The 12,801-nt window shown below is 34.0% G+C and overlaps 1 protein-coding gene across 6 annotated transcripts; it reads left to right on the top strand.

Moving 5' to 3' along the window:
- The first annotated feature begins 1,942 nt into the window (after positions 1-1,942).
- On the top strand, positions 1,943-5,896 carry LOC111294492 (uncharacterized). 6 transcript variants are annotated; one of them, XM_089743315.1, is made up of 4 exons: positions 1,943-2,253; positions 2,998-3,192; positions 3,628-3,709; positions 3,877-5,896. In XM_089743315.1, exon 4 carries the CDS (start codon positions 3,968-3,970, stop codon positions 5,750-5,752), a length of 1,785 nt encoding a protein of 594 aa, XP_089599441.1. In that variant the 5' UTR covers positions 1,943-2,253; positions 2,998-3,192; positions 3,628-3,709; positions 3,877-3,967; the 3' UTR covers positions 5,753-5,896. The 6 variants fall into 6 exon arrangements, with proteins under 6 accessions (XP_089599441.1, XP_089599439.1, XP_089599440.1 ...); XM_089743313.1 differs by having other exon boundaries at positions 3,576-3,709; XM_089743314.1 differs by having other exon boundaries at positions 2,998-3,236.
- The last annotated feature ends 6,905 nt before the right edge of the window (positions 5,897-12,801 follow it).

Below are 12,801 nucleotides of genomic sequence, written 5' to 3'. Positions count from 1 at the left end.
AATGATTATAAGTCGTACATTTGAGATAACTCTAATAAGTGATCACCGATAAGACTCGAATCAAAAACTTTTTCATTAAAGAGAACGAATCTAATCAATTAAATCAACTATTTGTTAATAAACCTAATCCATTATCACGCTCAACTATTTACTACTTCTTCTTACTTCAATCTCTCTTTTTACTATAAGTAAAATTTAATCATTTATTTCAAAAGAAAAAAAACTAAAATAATAAAAAAATCTTAACTCTATTATTTTGTTTAAATAAATTTTTATATTTTTATTGCACTTAAATAAATATTTTATTTTTAATTTACATCCAAATAAATCTTTAATCTTTATTTTATATCTAAACAAGTGTTAATATTTAATTTATACCTAAATAAAACTCTTAATATAAATTAATTTTTTATTTAAAGTAAGGATTTATATGGATACAAATGAAACGATAAAAACTTATTTGGATAATATAAAAATATGAAATTTTATTTAAATAAAGTTGAATAGTTTAAGAGTATTTTTAATAATTTAGCAAAAAAAGAAAAAGAAAAAACAGGAACACTCCATGGATTTTTAAGATAATTTTTTAAAATTAGTTAATATATTATTAATAATAATAATTTCTATTAAATGTAATAATTAATAATTTTATTAATGATTTTTAATATCTTTGATGAAGGTATTATTTTATATAATAATTTAATAATATTTTTAGGACACATATTAGCAAATTTCATTTTTTATTATGTATATTTAGCTCAAAATAATGTAAGGACAGATTAAAAAATAAAACTAAACCATCAAAGTTTTTGTATTTCTTTTCATATGTATTTCATTTTCAATCCAAACGTGAGGTAAAGATGCAAATGCTTCTCAATTCTGAAGCTGAACCGTACCTTGGGCTTGGGGCGGGTGGGTTTGCTTTGATATTTTCGGTTGGGCTGATTGTGAATTGGGACCAAAGTTGGGTTGGCACTTGCTATCAGGCTTATGCATAAAATAAAACAGCTATTTTTTTTTATATAATTTCTTTAGCAAAAAATTGCTATACTAAAATTTTTTAATTATATAGCTAAGATGATTAAAAAATAAATTTAACCACAAAATAAAATTTGGTTATTTTTGAATGATATTTTCGTTAATTCGAAGGCAAAAACGCCTTTAGACACAAAAAGAAATATATATTTGAAAATATTAAAGAAAGTAATTTTTATAATTTTTTTTGAAAATAACAAAATATATGATTCTATTTTATATAAAGTGGTTATATGATGATTGGATATTATATTTTAATTAATTATAATTTGAGTGGTAATATTTCCACACAATTTTGTATTTTTAGCATTCTGAAATTTGCTTGAAAAAAGCCAAATTAAAGCTTTCATTATTACTAATTATGAGGAAATTTTCAAAGAAAAAAAAAACTACTTGTCCATCTTTCACACATTTCAACAAATAATTCTAAAAGAATATATGAATAAATAATTTAAACAAAAATATTATCACGTTATATTTGTGTAATCGAAGGAAGATAGATTAAATAATTTAAAATTTGGTACGAAAATATCATATTGTGAGATAAAATAGATCATGAACATGATACAATATAAAATTTTAATAATAATTATATATAAATTAATTAAAATTAAAAAGTTAATTTATATTAACACTAATTATAATATATAATTTTTATATAAAATATTATATTAATATATAAATTTTAATATTTTATATGATATAAATATATAAATATCATGTCTAAATGAATATAATGAATATTCATCCTTAATTTCATATGCTTATGATAAGACAAATTTCAATTAAAAAAAAAGGTTATTTTTTTTACTTTTAAAATATAAAAAAGACCGTTCAAAAAACATAGACGGGTAAAAAAAAGTTATTTTCTCTCTCATAAACGCCAATTATTATCGAGGAGAGAGGAGAAGAAGGGAGAAAATTATTAACATAGGGTCTTCGAAAACTTTCCATCCTTTTCCAGTTTTTCCTTTGTTTTCCAATCACCCAAACACAAAGCAAAATAAGTTTTTTTATCTAGTTACATTTTCCCTTCAACAATTTTCAATGTTTTCACGTCTTATAGGGTTTCTTAACCTTCCATTTCATTTATAAAGCGGCGGCGAGCGAGGGGCAAGCGTTTGGAGCTTTCTTTTGTGAAAGGTTACCAAAAGAATGAAGCTTTAGATCTCGTGGGCGTCGCGGAATTTTAAAGAGTTAGACTCTAGCTAATTCAAGGTAACATTTTTTGGTGTTTAAATTTGTAGTTTTTGGTGAAAGAAAGTGAACTAATTTATTTAATAGTTTTTGAGTTAAGGAAAGCACTTATCTTCCTAAAGTTTTATAGATCTTAATGTAAGTTTAGATTATGCTTAGGGTGCACCATGAATTTGTCCCATTTTATAATTTCAGTTTTTTGGTTGCTTGGAACTTTGATTATTGAATTGTTGCTTGATTTTTAAGGACTCAAAATGTTAATTTTCTTGCTTAAAAGAGTTAAAAGGTGACTTAATGTTAGCTGTCAAAAGCAGCCAATATCATAGCATTTGTTCACTGTAGTAAAAATTGTGGCATTTAATTGAAAGCTTTTAGTTGCTATATTATTGCCCTCTACTATAATTATCTTGCTATGAGATGGAGAATTCACGTTTATTGGAATTTATTATAGTTCCTTCTACTTGTTTAAGAGTTTTATGATGCTATGTCACAATTCCTCAAATCTTTGGCTGTGGGGGATAAAAGATTTCATTCTTGAGACATGGATTTTATTATTGTAAGAAGATATCTCTTACTTTTTGATAAGGGCTTGGTCTGTGGTTATATCATCTTGATAGCATTTCCTCTAAACATACAGTTTGCTAGAGTTATACCTTTATGTGGTCATCCTCTTTTTGTCGATTATATGTTTTGTAAGTTCCTTCATATAGTCATTACCAAGGTACTTAGAAAGCCACTTCTTTGCTTGCTGCTTGTGCTTGACAGACTGTACTTAATCATTTTAAATGGCTTCATGGCGGCAAAAGCTAAATTAGTTCAGAGGGACATGTTCTTTTAGAAAACTTGCACGTTGACACTTCTTCACAAACGTACATCAGGTTCCTCTTGTTGCAGTGACCATTGGTGGCTTCTCTTTCTCAGTTTTTTGGAGCATAATGTTGATTTGGCTCTGATCTATGGGTGTGTTCCCCTGAGCTAAGACTTTGGGGGCTTCTCTTTGTCAAGTTACGAAAAAATTTTGCAAAGCTACCTATTTGCTTTAGAATTGCTAAATTAATACTCTTTGTTCTTATTGATGATTTGTTCTTGGTATCCATGTCTAAGGACTACGGTACTTAACGCACATCACATGATTTTTTTAATTTCAATCTTCTATACTTTTTTCACTTTTTTTTCTTCTGATAGACCTGATTCCTTTCTTGTAATTGGTATAATTAGATTGTAGAAACCCCCTAACTCGAGTTCTTGAAACTTCCATTCCCCTTCCCGTTATTAGGAAGAGAGGTTATTGTTAAATTTATTTATCTTGTAACTGCTGCTCATTAGTTTCTTTTCTGTTACAGTTATGTTTTATAATCCTTTGGGTGCTAAATTAGTTGCTTCACTCGCTGACAGCTTACAAAGGGATTTTGCTGGCAATGTTGCTGAACTATCGAGAAGAAAATTGTTTCCATTTCTATGTTGAATAATTATACTGGTATAATTATTTTCATTTTGCTGCCTTAGTTTGTTTTGGCTACCTCCTCCCATACCCCCCACCAAAATATATATATATACATATATACTAATTTCCTTTCTTTTTTTTTTTTTTTTCTACTGCACTATCTGTACCTAACTAAGAGTATGTATGTGCTGTTTTTGAAGCTTTTCCTCGAAGCATTTTCTATTCTGTTTACTGCATGGAGGGAGCCCTTTGAATCACATCAGACTGTTGCTTCCTTTATTTCATGTAATCATGGCTGATCATGCTTTAGTGGTAGCTGATACTTCTCATGCCCTTGTAGAACATTCATTAGTTATCGGGCAGGAATTTCCTGATGTTGAAACTTGCAGAAGAACCTTGAAAGAGATTGCTATAGCATTGCATTTTGATCTTAGGATAGTGAAATCTGATCGCAGCAGATTTATTGCCAAATGCTCCAAAGAAGGTTGTCCATGGCGTGTCCATGTATCAAAATGCCCTGGAGTTCCAACTTTCTCAGTTAGAACTCTGCATGGGGACCATACATGTGAAGGGGTTCACAACCTCCATCATCAGCAAGCATCAGTGGGTTGGGTTGCTAGATCAGTTGAAGCACGCATTCGGGATAATCCACAGTACAAACCAAAAGAAATCCTGAAAGATATCCGTGACCAGCATGGAGTTGCTGTTTCTTATATGCAAGCTTGGCGTGGGAAGGAACGAAGTATGGCTGCACTTCATGGGACTTTTGAAGAAGGGTATTGCCTTCTTCCTGCATACTGTGAGCAAATAAGGAAAACCAACCCCGGAAGTGTTGCCTCAGTTTTTGCCACTGGACAAGAAAATTATTTCCAGCGCCTTTTTGTTTCTTACCGTGCATCTATCTATGGTTTTATAAATGCTTGTAGACCACTTCTGGAACTTGATAAGGCTGATCTGAAAGGAAAATACTTGGGTACGTTACTTTGTGCTGCAACTGTTGATGCAGATGATGCATTGTTTCCCTTGGCAATTGCTATTGTTGATGTGGAAAGTGATGAGAATTGGATGTGGTTCATGTCAGAGTTGAGAAAGCTTCTTGGTGTAAACACTGAAAACATGCCTAGACTCACAATACTATCTGAAAGACAGCGAGGCATTGTAGATGCAGTAGAAACCCATTTTCCAAGTGCTTTTCATGGTTTTTGTCTACGTTATGTCAGTGAAAATTTCCGTGATACATTTAAGAATACAAAGTTGATTAATATCTTCTGGAACGCTGTTTATGCTCTCACTGCTGTTGAATTTGAGAGCAAAATTGCTGAGATGGTAGAGATCTCACAGGAGGTTTTACAATGGTTTCAACTCTTCCCTCCCCAGCTTTGGGCAGTAGCATATTTTGAAGGAGTGCGATATGGCCACTTTACACTAGGTGTGACTGAGTTGTTGTATAATTGGGCCCCTGAATGTCATGAGCTTCCCATTGTGCAGATGATGGAACATATTCGCTGTCAACTAACCTCTTGGTTTAACAATCGTCGTGAATTGGGAATGAGATGGACCTCAATTCTTGTACCATCTGCTGAGAAGCGGATTTTAGAGGCAATTGCAGATGCTCGTTGCTACCAAGTACTTAGAGCAAATGAAATTGAGTTTGAGATTGTCTCAACCGAGCGTACAAATATTGTGGATATTAGGAGTCATGTGTGTTCCTGTCGCCGTTGGCAGATTTATGGTTTACCTTGTGCACATGCTGCAGCTGCACTTATTTCTTGTGGGCAGAATGCTCATCTGTTTGCTGAACCTTGTTTCACAGTGGCAAGCTACCGTGAGACCTATTCACAGATGATAAATCCTATTCCAGATAAGAGCATTTGGAAGGAGCAAGGTGAAGGAGCTGAGGGTGGAGCTGCCAAGCTTGATATCACAATACGCCCTCCCAAAACTCGTCGGCCACCCGGAAGACCAAAAAAGAAAGTTCTTCGTGTAGAGAACTTGAAGCGCCCAAAAAGAGTTGTTCAATGCGGTAGATGCCATTTATTAGGACATTCTCAAAAGAAATGCACAATGCCAATTTGACCCTGATTTAGTTTCTTTTTCTTTCCCTATTACACTTTAATATTTTCTTCTGAAATTCCAATAGAATCAGTGGCGTCTTTGTAATCATATTGTATGTTTTTAACATTCTAGTTGCAGAATAAGCATCCACTACTTCTTCTTCAATTGTCCATTGATCCTGTGCTCATTGCTGCATCTTGTTCCTGTTTTACATCGGCTTTTCCTTCCATAAGCACATAGTAATCAAATTATTGTCATCTTATGTTTGAAAGATTCAGTGTATTTCATTTAATGTTTTCAGTTTTTACAGGTCTTTAACAATTTTGACCGCTAGGTGTATAGACGACTTCATGATAAACTTTTTCTCTATTATTAGAATGTTTCTGGAAATTGTTTTGGAAATTCTATAGGAGATAAGTCTTTACCCTTTGATAGGTTATTTTCTCATGTAAGTGCTATGACTTTTACAGTTACCTAACAGGAATGATTAACAGGCAAGTTTTTGTATAGCTAATGTGCTTTCTCCTTGCTCTTCAGTCTCGCTGGTATGTTTTGCCAACATTACTTTTTCTTACCGTGTCTTAATTGCACGAGGTGGTAATATATTTCTCGAATGAAAGCTGCAGATAAGGAGGGATGTACCATCCCCCAATAGGCATGTGCCTAGGGTTGGCAGCTTAACTCGAGTCCGATGGGTTTCGACTCGATCCGATCATATATGGTAATTTTTTTTTTTTTTTGAAATTCAAGTTTTGGGTCGGATCGGATATTATTAAAAAAAAATCGGCTTCGGGTCAGGTTCAAGTTTTAGGCAAATTCGATTCGATTCGATATTATATTAAAAATTATTTTTTTAATTATTTTTAAATTTTTTATTTATATATAATTATATATTTATATTTTAAAAATAATATTTTATATTTAAAAAAATAATATTTTATTAATTTCAAATCGAATCGAGTTTGAATATAAAAAAATAAAAAAAATTCAATTCGGGTTCGGATTTTTTTATTATGAACTTAGGTCGGGTTTAGTCGAATAAAAATTCGTTTCGACCCGATCTATTGTTATCCTCACATGTGTCTCCTAGGAATTGGACTTATTTTTTTTAAAGAAAAAAAAGTTTTAGGTCATCTTTTCCTTTAATTGATCTTTCATAGGACTTATTTTAATTATTGATTTTGTATTTAGTCGTTCATAATAGATTTTGGGTTACAAGTTTGGTGTTGTAAGGCTGTAATTTAATTTCAATTATTTTCTTTGATTATGAATTATTATATGCTATATGCTACAATTATTATTTACTATTAGGTCTTCCATGAGCTATAGGTCATAATATCACATATGAAAAAACTGATAGTAATTCTATTTTATCATATAGTTAAAAAGTATATTTGTCGTGTCGCCATCGAATTAATAATTTTGATGTGATGCATATCAAAAAATATTGTGTAATATAATATAATTGAATATTGTTAAAAGATAAAATCTAAAATATTTTAAATGCTCATTTAAACTTGAAATATATAGGTCTAGGATTTGAGCAGTACCAATTCAAGATGATCACATCAAAACCTATATGCCTTTCGCATCCTTTTTCATGGAATAGCAAGGAAAAACATATTTATTGTGAAGTTTTTCGAAGGGAAAAATTTTCATTTATTTAGATAGGTTGGGTCATTTTATCATTTAAAATTTAAATCAACAAATTTCTAAATCTAGCTTTGGAAGCAGGCCATGGACGCTTGTTCAATTTTAACAAGGTGTATGAATTAAATTCACCGTACGGATTTATTTATTTATTATTATTATTATTAATTTAAAGTTAAAAAAGGCTAAAGTGAGATTCCTGGATATCGCCATCAAGATTTCGGGTGATGATTCCAATGCCGCCAATTCTTCCGGTCCTTTTGTTTACTCTTTTTTTTTTTTTTTCTTTGTCGTTACATTTATTGGATTTATTAAGGGATTTAGGTCCAAGGTTAGGACCACTCTCCCTTGTATGCCTCTAAGTTTTGAAAAACAGTGTCCTGAAGTTGAATTAGTAAAGGGTTGCTCTTTTTTAACAAAACCAAAGTTGGTTCAGGGCTGAAAGGAAACAAAGCTTACTTAGGAATAACTGAAAAGGAGATATATCTTCAAAACATCCTGAAAGGATGTCGAGTGCTTAGGTCTATGGAAAGGGAAATCTCTTCCGTACCCACTAAATGGCATATAAGTTCTCTAGGCTTTTTTGGGACCAATTATTGGAACTTCCTGTTTCAGTATTGTGTTGATCGAAATTTAAGGTTTGTTCAATGGAATATTGTGAAACTGGTTTGTAATTGTCCTCATCCAAAATTTTTGGTATTAATATGTTGACTGCTAAATAGCTATTTGAAATGCCTTATCGTTATGTTTTGACTGTATCCTTGTAAGTTTTCCTCAGGTTCATCATGGTGTAGTTGGAACTGCTGCTGCTGGTCTAAAAGCTGCACTAACCTGCCATCTCCAAAAGTATATCCTTCTGATTCTTTCTCTACTTTTTAAAGTCACTTTTACTCTTGAATACAGTGTCCAACAACTATTGTACCCTTCTTCGAGGATCAGCCTTTCCGTGGAGAACGAGTGCATGCCAGAGGAGTAGGTCCTGCATCCATCCCTGTTGAGGAGTTCTCACTTGACAAGCTGGTTGATGCGATACACTTTATGCTGGATCCTGAGGTAAGATAATTTCCTTTAGAATTAACGTAGGGCTACAGCTTATGTTCTTCCCTTAATATCTCTGGCATCGTTAGCAAAATTACCAGATTGCTTTATATAGAAATCCTATTGGCCTCCTTTACAAATCTGCTTTTTGCTTCTCAAGTAGAAAATAGAAAAAAAGCAAACAAAAATATTGAAGAATTAAACATTTAGAATGACATAAATCAAGAATGATTGTTTTACAATATATTTTAGGATTTTTAATTTTCGGTGTTTTTTGAATGTTGTGGTATAGATGTTAAACAGAAATTGGGTTTGATGCAGGTGAAAAGGCGTGCGTGCTGTGAAGGACATGGAGCAGCAGTGCAGTAAATGCCTTATATAAATATTTTGTTAGGAAAATGGGGTCCAGTCCCATGTAAGTGGTTTTGGACCAAGTAAAGGCCATGGGCCTTGATCTTTTATTTTACACAGAGCCCTAGCTACTTAATAAAAAAGAGGTGGGGTTGTTTTAGGTGTGTGTCGAAAACCAAGCAGAGAAAGAAGAAAAGCCAGAAAAAGCAAAGAGAGAAAAAGGAGAAGGGAGAGTTGGTTGAACGGAAGTCTATCCGTGGTCCGATTGAGTCGGAACCTTGTCAGGAGGTTTATGATTCAGAGTTTTACATTCTGAACGGTGAAGATCGGGTTTGAAGCTCTCTAGGAACAAATCCAGGGTGTATTTGTTGAGTCACTTATTTGGTGAGATTTCTCCAATTGTTTCTCTAGTTGTTGATTAGCTCTAGTTTTAGCTAAAGAAGAACTTTGTATAGCTATTATTTGATAGTGAAGATTTTTCTGGTAGTCCGTGATTTTTTCCCTCTACACTGGAGGGTTTTTCACGTAAATCTTGGTGTGCTTTATTTTTCCTGCGCATTTGATTATTGATTGTTGTCTATTGCTTCTGTATTATTGTGATTATTGCTTCAGGCGCAACAAGTGGTATCAGAGCGAGGGTTATTTTAAGACATCGATACAGAAGCAACCCATGATAGAAGTAAATTCTGTTTGAGATCATGGAAGGTGATACAGGTTCCATGATAAAATTGACAGCATCAAATTATTCAATTTGGAAGCCTATGATGGAGGATCATCTATACTGCAAAGATTTGTATGAGCCAGTATTGGGTGATTCGACTAAACCAGCAGATATGAAAGATGAAAGCTGGAAGAAGCTAGGTAGAAAGACGTTGGCTACAATCAAAAAATGGATTGATATCAGCGTGTTCCATCATGTAACGCAGGAGTCAGATGCTCACATTGTTTGGGAAAAATTGGCAGCATTGTATGAGAGAAAAATAGGTATGAATAAAGTTATGCTTGTTAAAAAGATTGCAACTTGTAAGTTTAAACATAGATCCAAGTCTAGAGGTAAAGTGAAGTGTTTCCATTGTGGTAAGGCGGGTCATATAAAACGAAACTGTAAAATCTTGAAGCAAGAGCGAAAAGATGAGAAAGGCAAGAGTTCAGATGATAGCAATATTGCAGCAGTGAATTCAGATAGTGATTTAGTTACTTTGATTTGTACACATGGTGATTGCAATCATGTTAGTGATCCCGACATTTAGTGGATAGTTGACACAGGAGTGGCATATCATTGTATTCCTAAAAGAGAGTTGTTTACAACTTACAAAGCAGGAGACTTTGGTTGTACCAAAATGAGAAACAAGAATGTGTCGCAGATTGTTGGGATTGATGATATTGTTGTACAAACTAGTACAGGCTGCATGTTGACTTTGAGGGATGTCAGACACATTCCAGATATGAAAATGAACTTGCTTGCTATTAATGTCCTTGATAAGGAGGGATATGAAAGCCGACAAAAGAATGGACAGTGGAAGCTTCTCAAAGGATCTATGATAGTTGCAAGGGAAAAACTATGCTGCACAATGTATAAGACATGGATGCAATTAAATGGTAACCAGGTAAATACCGTTGAAAATGATGCTTCAGCAAACTTGTGGCACAGGAGGCTGGCACACATGAGTGAAAAAGGGTTACAGGTTTTGGCAAGGCACTCTCTCATTCCCTTGACCAAAGGTATGTCTCTCGATTCATGTGATTATTGTTTGTTTGGTAAGCATCATAGAGTGAAAAAGGGTTACAGGTTTTGGCAAGGCACTCTCTCATTCCCTTGACCAAAGGTATGTCTCTCGATTCATGTGATTATTGTTTGTTTGGTAAGCATCATAGAGTTTCTTTTCGTAAAAGTTCTCAGAGAAAAGAAAATATATTGGAATTAATTTATTCTGACGTATGTGGTCCCATTGAGGTTGAGTCATTAGGTGGTAGCAGATATTTTGTTACTTTTATTGATGATGCTTCACGTAAGACTTGGGTGTATATGTTAAAATACAAAAGTCAGATACTGCAGTATTTTCAAAAATTTCATGCCAAGGTTGAAAGGATGACAGGGTTACCCTTGAAGTGTATTCGAACTGATAATGGTGGGGAATACACATCTAAAAGCTTTGAAGAGTATTGCTCAAAGCATGGGATCAGGCATGAGAGGACAGAACCTGGAACACCGCAGCATAATGGTATAGCTGAAAGAATGAATCGCACCATTGTGGAAAAAGTCAGATGTATGTTGAGGATGGCAAAATTACCAAAGCCATTCTGGGGTGAAGCAGTCAACACAGCTTGTTATTTACTTAACAGGTCACCATCAGTTCCTTTGGGCTTTGACATTCCAGAAAGAGTGTGGACAGGAAAAGATACTTCATACTCTCACTTAAAAATTTTTGGGTGTAAAGCATTCATGCATGTGCCAAAAGAGAAGAGGTCAAAGCTTGACAGTAAAGCTACACAGTGTGTGTTTGTAGGATATGGTGATGAAGAATTTGGTTACAGGGTATGGGATCCAGTAAAGAGAAAGACAGTCAGAAGCAGAGATGTGGTCTTTCATGAAAAAGAAACCATAGCAGACCTTGAGAAAAATGAGAAGACTACACGAGTTACTATTGAGTGTGATGTTTCAACACCGACAGAGATTTCACAGGAAAGAGCCACAGATGGTGAAAATGAGCCAGAAACAAAACTTGGGGATATGAATGAGCCAGCCACAGTTGGTGATGAGCAGATGCTATTAGTTTTGAGCAGGGGGAGCAATCCTCTCTACCTGAGAGTGTTGAACAGGGAGAGCTACCTTCAACATCAAGTGATGTAGAGTCTCAGCCCAGGAGATCTACTAGAGAGCGTAGGTCATCTACCAGGTATCCAAGTTCAGATTTTATTTTAGTTACCAGTGAAGGGGAGCCAGAAAGCTTTCAAGATGTGCAGGCTACTCCGGATAGAGAACACTGGTTAAAAGCAATGAAAGAAGAGATGGAGTCATTACGAAAGAATGGTACTTATGATCTTGTTAAACTTCCAATAGGGAAGAGGCCATTAAAGAATAAATGGGTGTTCAAGTTGAAAAAGGATGGTGACAAACTAGTGAGGTATAAAGCTCGATTGGTAGTAAAAGGTTTTTCTCAGAAATCAGGCATCGATTTTGATGAGATTTTTGCTCCAGTTGTAAAAATGAGTTCTATTCGAGTGGTACTGGGATTGGCAGCTAGTTTGAATCTTGAACTTGAGCAACTTGATGTTAAAACTGCATTTTTGCATGGTGATTTGCAGGAGGACATTTATATGAATCAGCCTGAGGGTTTTGAAGTGAAATGGAAAGAGCACTTAGTTTGCAAATTGAAGAAAAGCTTGTATGGCTTGAAACAAGCTCCGCGACAGTGGTACAAGAAGTTTGATTCTTTTATGATGAGTCATAGCTATAAAAGAACAGCAGCGGATTCTTGTGTGTATGTTAAACAATTTCCTAATGGTAACTTCATTATCCTATTATTATATGTTGATGATATGTTGATTGTAGGACAAGATGCTAGTATGGTTTGTAGGTTAAAAGAACAATTGTCTAAGTCCTTTGATATGAAGGATTTAGGTCCAGTAAAGCAGATTCTTAGTATGGACATTATCCGGGATAGGAGAGCTGGAAAGCTGTGGTTGTCACAGGAAAAGTACGTTGAACGAGTGCTTGGTAGATTCAACATGCAACATGCTAAATCAGTTAGCAGTTCACTTGCCAACCATTTTCATCTAAGTAAGAAATCTTGTCCAGTGTCTAAGGAAGAGCAACTAGCTATGTCTAGTATTCCTTATTCTTCTGCAGTCGGTTCTTTAATGTATCTTATGATTTGTACAAGGCCTGACATTACTCATGCAGTTGGTGTAGTGAGCAGATTTCTTTCTAATCCAGGGAAGGTTCACTGGGAAGCAGTAAAATGGATTTTTAGATATTTGAGGGGTACCTCAAAAATGTGCTTGACTTATGGAGTTTCACAACCAGTTCT

This window comes from Durio zibethinus, chromosome 14 (assembly GCF_047325235.1).
Source record: "Durio zibethinus cultivar Kanyao isolate XHJ-2024 chromosome 14, ASM4732523v1, whole genome shotgun sequence".
NCBI classification, from domain to species: domain Eukaryota; kingdom Viridiplantae; phylum Streptophyta; class Magnoliopsida; order Malvales; family Malvaceae; genus Durio; species Durio zibethinus.
This window is presented reverse-complemented; position numbering and strand designations above follow the sequence as displayed.

What these genes read in the sequence shown, in the direction of transcription:
- LOC111294492 (XM_022887808.2), top strand. Translation starts at nt 3,968, where the DNA reads ATGGCTGATCATGCTTTAGTGGTAGCTGATACTTCTCATGCCCTTGTA.